Source organism: Chiloscyllium punctatum, chromosome 18, assembly GCF_047496795.1.
Source record: "Chiloscyllium punctatum isolate Juve2018m chromosome 18, sChiPun1.3, whole genome shotgun sequence".
Classification (NCBI taxonomy): domain Eukaryota; kingdom Metazoa; phylum Chordata; class Chondrichthyes; order Orectolobiformes; family Hemiscylliidae; genus Chiloscyllium; species Chiloscyllium punctatum.
The window spans coordinates 82,024,746-82,042,611 of record NC_092756.1 but is presented as its reverse complement, the minus strand read 5'-3'; the positions used below and the strand labels follow the sequence as shown (position 1 = coordinate 82,042,611).

Sequence of the window (17,866 nt, the reverse complement as noted above, 5' to 3'; positions counted from 1 at the left end):
CACATCCTCGTTACTGAGACACAGCCTCATCGTTACTGAGACACACCCTCATCGTTACTGAGACACAGCCTCACCGTTACTGAGACACATCCTCATCGTTACTGAGACACAGTCTCATCGTTACTGAGACACATCCTCGTTACTGAGACACAGCCTCATCGTTACTGAGACACACCCTCATCGTTACTGAGACACAGCCTCATCGTTACTGAGACACAGCCTCATCGTTACTGAGACACAGTCTCATCGTTACTGAGACACATCCTCGTTACTGAGACACAGCCTCATCGTTACTGAGACACACCCTCATCGTTACTGAGACACAGCCTCACCGTTACTGAGACACATCCTCATCGTTACTGAGACACAGTCTCATCGTTACTGAGACACATCCTCGTTACTGAGACACAGCCTCATCGTTACTGAGACACATCCTCATCGTTACTGAGACACAGCCTCATCGTTACTGAGACACATCCTCGTTACAGAGACACAGCCTCATCGTTAGAGACACAGCCTCATCGTTACTGAGACACACCCACACCGTTACTGAGACACATCCTCGTTACTGAGACACATCCTCGTTACTGAGACACACCCTCACCGTTACAGAGACACAGCCTCATCGTTACTGAGACACAGCCTCATCGTTACTGAGACACATCCTCGTTACAGAGACACAGCCTCATCGTTAGAGACACAGCCTCATCGTTACTGAGACACACCCACACCGTTACTGAGACACATCCTCGTTACTGAGACACATCCTCGTTACTGAGACACACCCTCACCGTTACAGAGACACAGCCTCATCGTTACTGAGACACAGCCTCATCGTTACTGAGACACATCCTCACCGTTACTGAGACACACCCTCACCGTTACTGAGACACAGTCTCATTGTTACAGAGACACACCCTCATCGTTACTGAGACACACCCACACCGTTACTGAGACACAGCCTCATCGTTACTGAGACACACCCTCATCGTTACTGAGACACACCCTCACCATTACTGAGACACAGCCTCATCGTTACTGAGACACACCCTCATCGTTACTGAGACAAACCCTCATCGTTACTGAGACACACTCTCACCGTTACAGAGACACACCTACACCGTTACTGAGTCACACCCACACCGTTACTGAGACACACCCTCATCATTACTGAGACACATCCTCACCATTACTGAGACACAGCCTCATCGTTACTGAGACACAGCCTCACCGTTACTGAGACACATCCTCATCGTTACAGAGACAAACCCTCACCGTTACTGAGACACATCCTCACCATTACTGAGACACATCCTCACCATTACTGAGACACACCCTCACCGTTACAGAGACACACCCTCACCGTTACTGAGACACAGCCTCATCGTTACTGAGACACACCCACACCGTTACTGAGACACACCCTCACCGTTACTGAGACACATCCTCATCGTTACTGAGAAACAGCCTCATCGTTACTGAGACACAGCCTCATCGTTACTGAGAAACACCCTCACGGTTACTGAGACACACCCTCACCGTTACTGAGACACATCCTCATCGTTACTGAGAAACAGCCTCATCGTTACTGAGACACAGCCTCATTGTTACTGAGACACACCCACACCGTTACTGAGACACAGCCTCACCGTTACTGAGACACACTCTCATTGTTACTGAGACACAGCCTCATCGTTACTGAGACACACCCACACCATTACTGAGGCACACTCTCACCGTTACTGAGACACACTCTCATTATTACTGAGACACAGTCTCATCGTTACTGAGACACACCCTCATCGTTACTGAGACACACCCTCATCGTTACTGAGACACAGGCTCATCGTTACTGAGACACACCCACACCGTTACTGAGACACAGCCTCACCGTTACTGAGACACAGTCTCATCGTTACTGAGACACACCCTCATCGTTACTGAGACACACCCTCACCGTTACTGAGACACATCCTCATCGTTACTGAGAAACAGCCTCATCGTTACTGAGACACAGTCTCATAGTTACAGAGACACACCCACACCGTTACTGACACACATCCTCACCATTACTGAGACACAGTCTCATCGTTACTGAGACACACCCTCATCGTTACTGAGACACAGGCTCATAGGTACAGAGAGACACCCTCACCGTTACTGAGACACACCCTCATCGTTACTGAGACACACCCTCACTGTTACTGAGACACAGGCTCATCGTTACTGAGACACACCCTCACCATTACTGAGACACAGCCTCATCGTTACTGAGACACACCCTCACCGTTACTGAGATACAGCCTCATCGTTAGTGAGACACACCCTCATCGTTACTGAGACACACCCACACCGTTACTGAGACACAGCCTCATCGTTACTGAGACACACCCTCATCGTTACTGAGACAAACCCTCATCGTTACTGAGACACACTCTCACCGTTACAGAGACACACCTACACCGTTACTGAGTCACACCCTCATCGTTACTGAGACACACCCTCACCATTACTGAGACACATCCTCATCGTTACTGAGACACAGCCTCACCGTTACTGAGACACATCCTCATCGTTACAAAGACAAACCCTCACCGTTACTGAGACACACCCTCACCATTACTGAGACACAGCCTCATCGTTACTGAGACAGACCCTCATCGTTACTGAGACAAACCCTCATCGTTACTGAGACACACTCTCACCGTTACAGAGACACACCTACACCGTTACTGAGTCACACCCACACCGTTACTGAGACACATCCTCACCATTACTGAGACACACCCTCACCGTTACAGAGACACATCCTCACCGTTACTGAGACACATCGTCACCGTTACAGAGACACATCCTCACCATTACTGAGACACATCCTCATCGTTACTGAGACACAGCCTCACCGTTACTGAGACACATCCTCATCGTTACTGAGACACAGCCTCACCGTTACTGAGACACATCCTCATCGTTACTGAGACACAGCCTCATCGTTACTGAGACACACCCTCACCGTTACTGAGACACATCCTCACCGTTACTGAGACACACCCTCATCGTTACTGAGACACATCCTCACCATTACTGAGACACATCCTCATCGTTACAGAGACATAGCCTCACCGTTACTAAGACACAGCCTGATCTTACTGAGACACACCCTCATTAACACTGAGACACAACTTCATCATTAGTGGGTGGCACGGTGGCACAGTGGTTAGCACTGCTGCCTCACAGCACCAGAGACCCGGGTTCGATTCCCGCCTCAGGCGACTGCCTGTGTGGAGTTTGCACATTCTCCCCGTGTCTGCGTGGGTTTCCTCTGGTTGCTCTGGTTTCCTCCCACAGTCCAAAAATGTGCAGTTCAGGTGAATTGGCCATGCTAAATTGCCCGTAGTGTTAGGTGAAGGGGCAAATGTAAGGGAATGGGTGCTAGGTGGGTGCGCTTTGGCGGGTCGGTGTGGACTTGTTAGGTTAAAGGGCCTGTTTCCACACTGTAAGTAATCTAATCTAATCATTACTGAGACACAACTTCATCGTTACTGAGATACGCCTCATCGTTATTGCGTCACAATCACATCGTTATTGAGCCATGGCTGATCTTACCGAGATACAATCTCACTGAGATTGAGCCTGATCATTACAATGATGAGAAAATTCTGATGAGAATTGTTCTGATGGAACAAATCAGGGCAGTTTGAAATCTGTCTCGATCAGAGAGAACGAGAATGAAGAGTGGTGCTCGGGGAGTTACTCAGCAATGTAGGATGTGGGTGCCAGTAACTGTGAACTGTTGCAGTTCTGGATGAAATTCAGAAGCCTGGCAATCAAGAAATTTGAACCATAGAATCCCTACAGTATGGAATAAGGCCATTCAGCCCATCCCAACCCTCCAGAGTGCATCTCACCCAAACCCACCCCCTCAGCCCTGCATTTCCCATGGCTAACCCAGCTAGCCTGCATATCCCCAGACACTATGAGCAATTTGGCAGGGTCAGTCAAGCTAACCTGCACATCTTTGGACAATGGGAAGAGATGCCCACAAATATGTGGAGAACGTGCAAACTCCACACTGTCGCCCGAGGATGGAATCAAACCCAGGTCCCTAGTGCTATGAGGCAGCAGTGCTAACCACTGAGTCACCCATGGAGAGAAGGGGAGACATCCTTTCAACATTCACCCTGTCAAGTCTCCCCAGAATCTTAGTTTTCCAGTAAGATCACCGCTCATTCTTCTTAACACTAATGAGTACATGTCTAATGTCCTTGATTATATTCTGATCTCAAGAACACGAATGTAAGTACACAATTTCCCTATTTCCTATAAGGTAAAACATGATGCCACTTCCTTTGGCCCACCTTTTATCTTTGGGAGTTATTTTGTTCTTTTTGCTCATTGGTCCCAACAGTTCAGATGTTATCAGTAGAAGTGCAGTCTTCAATCTGGTGAGATCCAGCAAGTTTGCAGATGACACCCATAATTGGAGGTGGAGTGGACAGCGCAAAAGGTTACCTCAGATATAATGGGAGCTTGATCATAGAATCATAGAATCCCTACAGACATTCAGCTCAACAAGTCCACACTGACCCTCTGAAGAGTAACCCACCCAGACCCATTCCCCTACCCTATAACTCTACATTTCCCCCTTACTAACGCATAAACCTACATATCCGTGAACACTATGGGCCATTTAATATGGCCAATTCATGTGACCTGCACAGCTTCGAAAGGCCAATGGGTTGACGAGGGGTAGATGAAGTTAATTTAGATAACTGTGAGGTGCTGCATTTTGGAAAGGCAAATTCGGGCAGGACTTATACACTTAATGGTAAGGTCCTGGGGAGTGTTGCTGAACAAAGAGACCTTGGAGGGCAGGTTCATAGTTCCTTGAAAGTGGAGTCGCAGGTAGATGGGATAGTGAAGAAGGTGTTTGGTATGCTTTCCTTTATTGGTCAGAGCATTGAGTACAGGAGTTGGGAGGTCATGTTGTGGCTGTGCAGGACATTGGTTAGGCCACTATTGGAGTATTGTTTGCAATTCTGGTCTCCCTTCTATAGGAAGGATGTTGTGAAACTTGGTAGAGTTCAGAAAAGATTTACAAGGATGTTGCCAGGGTTGGAGGGTTTGAGATGTAGGGAGAGGCTGAACAGGCTGGGGCTGTTTTCCCTGGAACGTCGGAGGCTGAGGGGTGACCTTATAGAGGTTTATAAAATTATGAGGGGCATGGATAGGGTAAATTGGAAAGATCTTTTCCCTGGGGTGGGGGAGTCCAAATTTAAAGGGCATAGGTTTAAACTGAAAGGAGAGAGATATAAAAGGGACCTGAGGGGCAACTTTTTCACACAGAGGGTGGTACGTGTATGGAATGAGCTGCCAGAGGAAGTGGTGGAGGCTGGTACAATTGCAACATTTAAAAAGCATTTAGATGGGTATATGAATAGGAAGGGTTTGGAGGGATATGGGCCAAATGCTGGCAAATGGGATTAGATTTATATAGGATGTCTGGTTGGCACAAATGAGTTGGACTGAAAGTCTGTTTCTGTGCCGTATATCTCTGTGACTCTCATGGTGATGGCTCAACAGTTATGTTAAGAATTCATCTCTCAGTCAGAAATCAACAAGAGATTTGGGTAAACACTCACAAATGTGTTAAACAGAACAGTCCAAAAAAAAAAAGACCATAAAATGCACGAGCAGCAGCAGGTCATTCAGCCCATTGAGTCTGCTCTGCTGTTGAATGAGATCATGGCAGATTTGATAACTCTTCATTCTACTTTCATCCCTTTATCCCATCACACTCTCTATTCCTTTACTGAGTAAAAATCTGTCTTTCTCAGCCTTGAATAGACTGAATGACCCAGGCGTGGCGGTAAAGATTCGAACAGGTTCACTACTCTTTGAGGGAGGAAAATCCTCCTCATTCTGTCTGAACTGGATCGTCCCCTTATCCTGAGATTAATCCCTCTGATTCGAGACATTCCTACAAGGGGGAAATCATCTCTCCACATCTTCCCTGTCATTGTTTCAAATAAGCTCGCCTCTCATTTCTCTGAGCTCCAGGCCTCACCTACCCAACATCTCCTCTGAAAGACAATGCCTCCCTGTTTATCTTTAGGACAGGCAATGGCCTAGTGGTACCATCAGTATTAATCCAGAGATTCAGGAAATGTTTGGAAAAGGCCTCCACTACCTTTGGAGAGCTCTGGTAGAATTTTGTTTCTTGACCCATTGCTCTCGTATCATCAAGTCGGAGGTTACGGTGTGAAAATGGGAGAAACTCCAGGGAAGTGTGACATCAGAGCTGCAGCCATTGACCGGTCCATCCCCCACTAAGGTGTGGGCTTCATCGTTGGGGTCTTAAGGTTCTTCCTTTGTGAGCAGTGACACCATGTGACCGTTCATAGGCTGGATCACAGGCCAACAGCTTGCGTCAGGAATATGATTAGATCAGATTCCCTACAGTGTGGAAACAGGCCCTTTGGCCCAACCAGTCCACACCGACCCTCCGAAGAGTAACCCACCCAGATCCATTTCCCTCTGACTAATGCACCTAACACTATGGGCAATTTAGCATGGCCAATCTACCTGACCTACACAGCTTTGGATTGTGGGAGGAAACTGGAGCACCTGGAGGAAACCTACGCAGACACGGGGAGAATGTGCAAACTCCACACAGACAGTCGCCTGAAGTGGGAATTGAACCTGGGTCTCTGGCGCTGTGAGGCAGCAGTGCTAACCACTGTGCCGCCCACTGTGTCATCAGGCCTGTACAGATGTGATGGGCTGAAGGGTCTTTTCTGCATTCGATGATTCTACAATAGACCTGGGGCCACATTTGGATTCTGAGGGAAAGCAACCCTCAAGGTTGAAAATATTTTGCGGTAATCTAGGAGCATTATGGTGGCTCAGTGGTTAGCACTGCTGCCTCACATTTCCAAGGGATGCAATTCCAGCCTCGGGCGACTGTCTGTGTGGAGCTTACACATCCTCCCCGTGTCTGTGTGGGTTTGCTCCGGTTTCCTCCCACAGTCCGAAGGAGCACGGGTTAGGTGGATTGGCCTTGCTAAATTGCCCAGGGTTGTGCCATGGAAAATGCAGGGTTATAGGGTAGGGGGTTGGGATGCTGTTCAGAGGCTCGGGTGTGGACCCGATGGGCTGAATGGCCAAACTGTCGGGGATTCTGTACATTCACGCTTCGGAGCCTCGACAGACAAAGTCCAAACAAAAAGGCTTTTTTTTTTGTTTGTGGCAGTGTCCTTACCACTGTCACAGCTTGCATTGGAAGATAGGGAGGTGCAGTAACCCACCCCAGTCACGGTTAGGGAGTCCCGTGGGGAAGGAGCAGGGGCTCTGGGTGACGAGGGCACCCCTCAGCAGGAACCTGCCCTCAACGGAGCCAATTTGCAGAATCTGTTTGTTCACGGGTAGCGCCCATCGGCGCTTGGCTGCCCACTGACGGGCTTCCCTATGTGATCTCAGGTTTGTCCATCGCTTGTCAGTCACTTTGTGAGATGTTGAGACAGCCCTATAATTATTGTTCAAGAGCCAGCTGCCCAATGTAGACAATGCTCTCAAATCAGCAACAGCCTGTGAGCACTGCCGACAGTCTCTATTATACAGAATGCCTAACAATATCTGCTCCTGCACCTTGAAAACACAATCTTAAACATCATGATGGAAAGATTACCAGCCCCAAATAGTTCATTATGAAACACAATTCATTTCCAGAGTAGGATTTGTCTTTCTCTCTCCCCTCCCCGCGCCAGCAAGCGTTTCACTGAGCAAATGAATTAGCTGCTTAGGGAAAATATTACATAACAGCACCCACCACGAAAGCTGCAGGATCAGATTTGAGAGCTGGAGAGACAGAGAAGCGAGGCTGAATATACACCCCCAGTCAGCAGGCAAGACAGAGAGAACATGACAAAGAAATGGAGGAAAGGAATTGCTTACCTTTCCACATCTAGGAACGCTGCTCACACCTACAAAGGTTTCAGTCTGTGTGTGTGTGTGTGTGAGTGTGTGTGTGTGGTTTCCTTTTTCAAAACCGAAATTGCCTTCCCAGCGTCCAAACCTTTCAGATATTATATCGACATAAACCTGATATTATATTGCTGTGCTTCCTGGACCACAAGAGATGTTGTCTGACACTGGGTTTCACGTGACCAGAATATTAATTGATTCTGGCTCCGTCCTTACATCTCTCTCTCTCTCTATACCCTCCCCTCCCCTCCCTTCAGAGACACCGACTCCCTGGAACAGATGAGACCCCCAGCCTGAATCTGCAGTGAATGAGCAGACTCAGTACAGAGCAGGAGCTGGGTCCTGGTGCTGTATCATTCAGCAGTGAGCTGCAATTTTCAGACATCATTAACTCTCCATGATCAGGCGCCTCACTGCAAATTTCTTTCCTCTTTTTTCTATGCAATGTTACTGCACATTTTATTTCTCCACTGGTGTACGTTCCTCCCCCTGCTGTCAGCTCCCCCACTGGAGCTGAGGCCACTCTCACAGCTCGGTGGCAGGTCAGAAGCAGGCTATTTGACTGTTGTGGCGTCACCCATTGCCCCCTTCCCTCCTGATGCCACTGGGCCAGGGGCTGGGGATTCCCCGGGTAATGGCACAAAGTGACAACTTCTTTATTCTTTCGTGGGTGGCTGAGTGGTTAGCACTGCTGCCTCACGGTGCCAGGGACCCGGGTTCAGTTCCAAACTCAGGCGACCATCTGTGTGGAGTTTGCATGTTCTCCCCGCGTCTGGATGGGTTTCCTCCCACAATCCAAAGATGTGCAGGTTAGGGTGGATTGGCCATGCTAAGTTGCCCCATAGTGTTATCTGCATTAGGAGAAAGTGGGGTTGCAGATGCTTGAGATCAGAGTCAAAGAGAGCAGTGCTGGAAAACCACAGTAGGTCTGGCAGCATCCGAGGAGCAGGAGAGTCGATGTTTCGGGCCAGAGCCCTTCATCAGGAATGAGGCTGGGAGCCTCGGAGATGGAGAGATAAATGAGAGGGGGGATGGGGTGGGGCTGAGGGGAAGGTAGCTGAGAGTGCAATAGGTGGATGGGGGTGGGGATGAAGGTGATAGGTCGGAGAGGAGGGTGGAGCCGGATAGGTAGGAAGGGAGATTGACAGGTGGGACAGGCCATGAGGGCGGTGCTGAGCTGGAAGGTTGGAACTGGGCTAAGGTGGGGGAGGGGAAATGAGGAAACTGGTGAAGTCCACATTGATGCTGTGGGGCAGAGTGGGAGGGGGACACCCGCACCAATCAACCCCACTGCCCCGTGGCCCAACATTTCAACTCCCCCTCCCACTCTGCCGAGGACGTGGAGGTCCTGGGCCTCCTTCACCGCCGCTCCCTCACCACCAGACGCCTGGAGGAAGAACGCCTCATCTTCCGCCTCGGAACACTTCAACTCCAGGGCATCAATGTGGACTTCACCAGTTTCCTCATTTCTCCTCCCCCCACCTTGCCCCAGTTCCAACCTTCCAGCTCAGCACCATCCCCATGACCTGTCCCACCTACCAATCTGCCTTCCCACCTATCCACTCCATCCTCTCCTCTGACCTATCACCTTTACCCCCCACCTCCATCCACCTATTGTACTCTTGGCTACCTTCTCCCCAGCCCCACCCCCCTCCCATTTATCTCTCCACCCCCGGGGCTTCCAGCCACATTCCTGATGAAAGGCTCCTGCCCGAAAAATCAATTTCCCAGCTCCTCGGATGCTGCCTGACCTGTGATATTCATTAGTCAGGGGTAAAGATAGGGTAGGGGAATGGGTCTGGGTGGGTTACTCTTTGGAGGGTCAGTGTGGACTTGTTGGGCCGAAGGGCCTGTTTCCATACTGTAGGGAATCTAATCAGGTTGCATTGGCCATGGGAAAATACCCATGGTATCTGGGGGCGTGAAGGTTAGGTAGACTGGCCATAGGAAATGCAAGGTTAAAGGGACAGGGTTGGAGGGTGGATCTGGGTGGATGTTCTTTGAAGGGTCAGTGCAGACTTGAGGGGCCGAATGGCCTGCTTCCACACTATAGAGATTCAATGGGATGTGGGAATTGCTGACAAGGGGCCAGCATTTGTTGCTTCTACTTTATCCCTAGTTGCCCTTGGACTGAATGGCTGGCTCAGCGCATTTGGACTGGAGTCACATGTAGGCCCGGACTGGGTGAGGATGGGCTGTTTCCTTCCCAGAAAGAGACCAGATGGGTTTCTATGACAATGGATAGCTTCATCGTCACGATGACTGAGACTGACGTTCAATTGCAGATCTGTTAACTGATCTTAAATTCCACTAACGACTGTGGTGGGATTTAAAGTCACGGACTCAAGCATTAGGCCAGGCCGCTAGATCACGAGACCAGTGACATTATCATCATACCACCTTCGCCCCTTCCCAAATGGGACAGTAGATAAATGATTGTGTAATGGGGGTCTTCAATATGTTGCCATTCCGTCAACACAGACCCTACTCAACGACACGTATGACCAGATGATACCATTACCCACACCACAACGTGTCAGACTCACTCATTACTCACTGATGCTCCAACATAGGAGACCAAAGCAGAATGAATGACCACACTGCGTAAGGCAATAGCACCTAAAGTCAGTTACTTCTGCAAATGAGCATACCCTGTGCTCCAAAGATGTGCAAGTTAGGCGGAATGGCCTTGTTAAATTGCCCATAGTGTCCAGGGATGTGCAGGCTAGGTGGGTTAGCCAGGGGAAATGCAGGGTTACAGGGATAGGATGGGTAGGTGGGTCTGGGTGGAATGCTCTTTGGTGTGGACTCAATGGGCTGAATGGCCTGCTTCCTCACTGTGGGGATTCTATGAGGGATCAATACTAAGGACAACGTTCCTGATCGCTTTCAACTGGTGCCAAGGATTCTTTGAACTGAATTGAATTGAATTTATTGTCCCATGTACCGAGGCACAGTGAAAAGCTTGGTCTTGCGAGCAACACAGGCAGATCGCAGAGTTAAGGAGCATAGCTAAATAAATAATAGGAAAACAGCGGCAAAAAAACCCACAGGTACAGGCGAATGTTAAGAGTTTGTGAGTCCGAGATCACGAGACCAGTGACATTATGATCATACCACCTTCTCCCCTTCCCGAATAGGGCAGTAGATAAATCATTGGCTTTACTCAGCACATTCCTCAACCAGAGTCGGGAGTGTGGTGCTGGAAAAGCACAGCCAGTCAGGCAGCATCCAATGAGCAGGAGAATCGATGTTTCAGGCATAAGCCCTTCATCGGGATTCCATTCCAGATGAAGGGCTTATGCCTGAAACGTCGATTCTCCTGCTCCTGGAAAGCGGCTGTGCTTTTCCAGCACCACACTCTCGACTCTGATCTCCAGCATCTGCAGTCCCCACTTTCTCCACAGTACTCAAACCAATGGGTTTCGGCCCAGCCCATAGGCTAATGGTATCCATTATTTACCAGCGTAGCTCTGAACCTGGTCTGGGCCGTGTGCATGCATCCACCGACCTGCATCAACAGGATAAAATCGAACCTTTGTTACAGAAGGATGTTATTAAACTGGAGCGGGTTCAGAGATGATTTACCAGGATGTTGCTGGGAATGGAGAGTTTGAGCAATAAGGAGAGGCTAGAGAGACTGAGATCTTTTCTCACCAGCACATAGGAGATTGAGGGGGTGACCTTTGAGAGATTTATAAAATCATGAAGGTTATAGATGAGATGAATAGTAAGGGTGGGGAAATTCAAAATTAGGGTGCATATTTTTATTGTGACCGGAGAAAGGTTTCAAGAGACCCGAGGGGCAACTTTTTCACACAGCGAGTGTTTTGTGTGTCGAGTGAACGGCCACAGGAAGTGCTGGAGGCTGGAGGCAGGTACAATTACAAAATTTAAAAGACATTTGGACAGGTACATGAATAGGAAAGGTGAGGAGGGATATGGGCCAAACACAGGCAAGTGGAACCAGTTTAGTTTGGGAACATGGTCGGCATGGACAAGTTAGGCCGAAGGGTCTGTTTCCATGCTGTACAACTCTATGTCTCTATGTGTTCCCCTCACAAACTGGGAGAGCAGGTACGAGCCTATTTTCTTGCTGTCCTGCATTAAAGTGTAATGGGAGTCTTCATTATGTTGCCATTTCATCAACACAGACCCTACTCAACTACACGTATGACCAGATGATACCATTGCCCACACCACAACATGTCAGCCTCACTCGTTACTCACTGATGCTCCAACATAGGGGACCAAAGCAGAATGAATGACCACACTGTGTAAGGCAATAGCACCTAAAGTCAGTTACTTCTGCAAATGAGCATACTCTGTGCTCCAAAGATGTGCAAGTTAGGCGGAATGGCCTTGTTAAATTGCCCATAGTGTCCAGGGATGTGCAGGCTAGGTGGGTTAGCCAGGGGAAATGCAGAGTTACAGGGGTAGGATGGGTAGGTGGGTCTGGGTGGAATGCTCTTTGGTGTGGACTCAATGGGCTGAATGGCCTGCTTCCTCACTGTGGGGATTCTATGAGGGATCAATACTAAGGACAACGTTCCTGATCTCTTTCAACTGGTGCCAAGGATTCTTTGAACTGAATTGAATTGAATTTATTGTCCCATGTACCGAGGCACAGTGAAAAGCTTGGTCTTGCGAGCAACACGGGCAGATCGCAGAGTTAAGGAGCATAACTAAATAAATAATAGGTAAACAGCGGCAAAAAAACCCACAGGTACAGGAGAATGTTAAGAGTTTGCGAGTCCTTTCGGTATTCTAACAACAGGAGTATAGAAACTGTTTCAAAACCATCTGCTGTGTGTGTTCAGGCTTCTGTACCTTCTCCCCGTTGGTAGGGATTGTAGAAAAACATTCCCAGGGTGGGATGGATCTTTGAGAATGCTGGCGGCCCTTCCTTTGCAGCGGGCCTGGTGGACGGATTCTATAGATTGTCTTTGTGCCCGTTTCAGGACACAAAGCCAGCACTCCATCACATTGTGCCACCTAGCCACAGTGTAATGCCTCAGGTGGCACCTCCAGTGCTGAGCCAGATCGAAATACCAGTCAGAATGCCATGGTCAGGGACTTTTTTTTAACGATTCACAGTACGAGGGCATCGCTTGCTAGGGCAGCGTTTATTGCCCATCCCTAATTGCGCAGAGGGCAGTAAAGAGTCAACCACATTGGCTGCGGGTCTGGAGTCACATGTAGGCCAGACCAGGTAAGGATGGCAGCTTCCCTCCTTCAAGGACATTAGTGAACCAGACGGGTTTTTCCTGACAAACAGGTCATCATTAGACTCTTAATTCCAGAATTTTTAAAAATGAATTCAAATTCCACCATCTGCCGTGGTGGGATTCAAACCCCAGTGCCCAGCACATTACCTGGATCTCTTGCTTAACAAACTGCTGATAACACCACTCGACCATTGCCTTCCCCAGTGGGGCCTCAGTCGCTGACCTTTGCACTCTGAGGTAGGAGTCATGACCCACTCATGGTCAGTACGTAATGCTGCTGCAATGTTTGCTGTTGCTTGAGTCACTCAGTCATTAGAGACAAGCCAGGTTATGACTCAGACATAACAGGCAACATCTCTTACGCAGGAAGCAAGAAACAGTCTCTGTAGATTAATGAGATTGCGATATGCACCATAATCTATCAGTGACAGTGACAGTCATGTGCTCGAGTATGTGAAGAGAGAAAGAACAGTATGTTCTGTACTCGGAGTTTTGAATATATTCTCCTGTTAGTAAAAGGAGTTTGCTGTAATCCACTACAGTTAAATCATAGTTTCTCTTTGATGGAAGAAATTTACCAAATATATGTGCAAATGATGTGACGTAATACAGCTGTCTGGTTTGTATATATTTTAAGATCATTTATTTTAGGTTTGGGTTTTCTATGTGTTTGAAGATAATAATTACTTGTAAGTATTTCTGTAGCCATGATGATTTCTTTTACAACAACTTGTGAGAGCTTCTTTGGCTCAGGTGGGGTTTTATTTCGATATTTTACAACATGGCAAGGCAAACGATTATTTAGTAAGGTCCTTAGCTCTTAACTGCACTCTGGGTAATTAGGGGTGGGCAATAAATGCTGGCCAAGCTGGTGACACCCATTATGGGTGGCGCGGTGGCTCAGTGGTTAGCACTGCTGCCTCACAGCGTCAAGGTCCCAGGTTCGATTCCAGCCTCAGGTGACTGTCTGTGTGGAGTTTGCACATTCTCCCTGTATCTATGTGAGTTTCCTCCCACAGTCTAAAAATGTGCTGCAGGTCAGGTGAATTGACCATAGCGATAGGCACATTAGTCAGAGGGGGGGGTGGGTTACTCTTCAAAGGGTCGGTTGGGCCGAAGGGCGTTTCCACACTGTAGGGAACCTATTCTAATCCAGTGGAAATTTCTAGACTTTTAAGCTTAGGGCAAACACCCATAACTTGGAGGGAGAGAGACTTCTTTTTAAGTGTTGGGGCAGGTTGTGAAGTCCTTAGATTGAGATGGTTTTTGTAGAACAGTTGTGTCTCCAATTTCCCTCCAGTTCTGCAGTTTGCCATGGAGCAGGTACACAGACACAGGATGACATCTGTTGCTTCATTACATGTTCTGTAGATCTGACTTCTCACTGTCACTGCCTCCCCCATTTTCAAAATGAGAGTCCTTCAGTCCAACTTGTCTTTCCTAAATTAGACTAGTCCCGTTCGTCTGCGCATGGCCAATTTCCCTCTAAACCTTTCCTATAATGTACCTGCCCAAATGTCCGTTAAATGTAACTGTATTTGCCTCTACCCTCTTAACAAAATCCCCTGAAAGTAAAACACAGGTCACAGGACAATAAATTGTCAACTTAAAGACCAAAGCTGGCAATAGGAATTCATAATCCTATGTTTCGGTTTCTATCCAAGACGCGTTATTCTCATCTCGCCATCCAATAGTCTCAAGAGTTTTCCCCAAAAGAAATCATCATGGCTACAGAAATATTTACAAGTAATTATTATCTTCAAACACAGAAGATTAGATTAGATTCCCTACAGTGCGGAAACAGGCCCTTCGGCCCAACCAGTCCACACCGACCCTCCGAAGAGCAACCCGCCCAGACTCATTCCCCTACCTAATGCACCTAGCACTACGGGCAATTTAGCACGGCCAGTTCACGCTAACCTGCACATCGTTGGACTGTGGGAGGAAACCAGAGCACCCAGAGGAAACCCACGCAGACACGGGGAGAACGTGCAAACTCCACACAGACAGTCACCCAGGGCTGGAATCGAACCTAGGTCCCTGGTGCTGTGAGGCAGCAGTGCTAACCACTGAGCCACTGAGCCACCGTACAACCCCAGTTTCAATAGATAAATAATAGATTGATGATATTAAAGTATATATAAACCAGACAGCTATATTACATCATGTCATTTGTATATATATATTTGGTAAAATTCTTCTATCGAAGAGAAACTATGATTTAACAGTGGTGGATTACAGCAAACTCCTTTTACTAACACAGGAATATTTTGTAAACTCTAGTACAGAACATATTGTTCTTTCTCTCTTCACAGACTCGAGCACATGACTATCACTGTCACTGATAGATTATCGTGCACATCGCAATCTCAAGCGTTTTTGGCTTCGCCATCCAATCCTGAGCTTATTTTGAAGCACAAATTACTGATTTGCATCCAGGTTCTCATGTCCGGCTGCAATGATGCAAGTTAAAATAGGTGGAGGACCACATTTTTCATGAATATTATGGGACAAGAGGCCATTTGGCCCCCGGCAAGAGTCATCCAATTAGTTCAACCCCTTCGTCCTTCCACCAAGGCCTTTTATATTTATATTTCTACTTTCTTAGCTACTTATCCAACTTCCTTGAGAAAGTCACGAACAAGTCTACCCATTTCAGGCAGTGCGTTCCAAATCGTTTTAACTAATTATTCTCATCGCCCCTAATTGTTCCCCACATTAGCTTCTCACTCCAGCAGCTATAACCTCCCATTGTTCTTACTTTAATATATATCACCCTGATTTGCTCCATGTTCCAGTCACAGTATGAAACTCTCCGTATCCACGATGACTCTGGTTGGTAAACGTTGGGCCTGATACACTTGCCTTTCCCTTCACGACACCACTCCACCTCTTCCATTGCCCACGTCGACACAAAGCTGAATCAAAAAGTCTGCTTCATATCTCCAGTGCAAGAATCTGAAGTGATTTCAATGCTCAGTGTCCTATTAAATTGATTTTCCGAAAAGATCGTTCAGTTTAATGGGAAAAAAAACCAGCTTTCTTTTCTGTTTCAACAGATGCATGGTTGACATTTCCCACGGCTGAGCTCATTAGGAATGCTTTGGGAGTTGCTCAAACTGCAGAGCCACAGAATCTGAGGAGGGAACCTGTGTCGCATTTTGATTATCAGTTTTAAGAGGCTATAAAAGGATTATCTGTTTTTAATGTAGTTCGTGATATACTTTATCTTTCAACAGTTTAACCACTGGAGATGACTTTTTTCATGAAGGAGTGCTCAGTATAAATCGTGTTTCAATCAGAGCATTATTAGATTAGTAGAAGTTGAATTTTGTTCTCAGCTCCAATGTGATGTTATGTCCCTGATGTCTGCCCACTGGGTGAGAGACTCGGGGCATGAAGAGGGCTTGGGGTACGTGGAGCACGGAGGATGTGGGGTGCATGGAGAGGGCATTGGTGACAGGGTGGCATGAGAGTATCGGGGGCAGGAGGAACAATAGGGGACATGGGGAATATGATGGAGGCATATAGGGCGACCCGGGTGGTGAGAGAGGTGAAGGGTCACAGGCCTGGCACTGACCATTAAAACTGGAAGTGGAAGCGGGAGTCCCAATACTCTGGTATTGCCAGCTAACCCCCTTCCCTTGCTGTGTCAGGACTATATCCAGGTCAGAGTTGAGAGTATTTTGCTGGAGAAGGACAACTGGACAGACAGCATCTGAGGAGCAGGAGAATTGATGTTTCGGTCATAAACCCTTCATCAGGAATGACGTGTCGATTCTCCTGCTCCTCAGATGCTGCCTGACCCTCTGTGCCTCTCCAGCACCACACTCTCGACTCTGATCTCCAGCATCTGCAGTCCTCACTTTCTCCTATATCCGGGTCAGCACGGTGGCTCAGTGGTTAGTATTGTTGCTTCAGAGTGCCAGAGACCCAGGTTCGATTCCAGCCTTGGGTGACTATCTGTGTGGAATTTGTGCATTTTCCCTGTGTCTGCGTGAGTTTCCTCCCACTCTCCAAAGATGGGCAGGTTAGATAGATTGGCCGTGGAAAATTGCCTATAGTGTCCAAGGATGTGCAGGCTAGATAGTTGGCCAGGGTAAAGTTGGGTTACAGGGATAGTGTTGGTCTGGATGGGATGTTTTCCGGTGGTTAGGTGCGGACTTGATGAGCCGAATGGCCTCTTTTTCATTGTAGGGTTTCTAAGGCCTGGTTCCGTTTGGCTTCCCCCTTCCTGGACTGAAAGCATGGCTAATGGAGAGGAGTCTGCTGTGTACAGGAACCCTATGTATGGAGTTTTACACAATGTTTTAAAATACCTCCACCATCGTTTCTTCTCACAGCTTCTGTGGATCTGCTTACTGTTCCCTGAGTCCACACCCAGGCTTGATCAAATGAGCAAAGTGAGCATAGACTAGTAACCAGGTGCACATAATCAAACACAGAACAATTCAACACTACATTTCCAGAATGTAAGACCCTCAGATGGTTAAAACAGATCGGGACCGTGTTACAATGGAGGAAGTGGGCTGGGAAATTTCCAGAATAAAATAAAAACAGGTTGAGATGGTCAATATTGTAACCAAAGGGCAGGTATTTTAAAATCAACCTGTTCAGAGATGTTATTACACACCTCTGGAGCAGGTGGAACTTGA

General features: G+C 47.8%; 1 protein-coding gene across 2 annotated transcripts in view; it reads right to left on the bottom strand.

Moving 5' to 3' along the window:
* Positions 1 to 13,405, bottom strand: part of septin3 (septin 3) — a 95,956-nt gene extending 82,551 nt beyond the window's left edge. Inside the window, exon 1 of one of the 2 annotated variants that reach the window (XM_072588581.1) lies at positions 13,359 to 13,405. Coding sequence is in view for 1 of the 2 variants with exons in the window: in XM_072588580.1 (XP_072444681.1) it covers positions 7,954 to 7,963 (10 nt within the window). In the remaining variant the exon portion in view is untranslated. Of the gene's footprint in view, positions 1 to 7,953; positions 8,202 to 13,358 lie in introns of those variants that run through there. The other variant, XM_072588580.1, reaches the window with a different exon arrangement.
* Between the last annotated feature and the right edge of the window lie 4,461 nt (positions 13,406 to 17,866).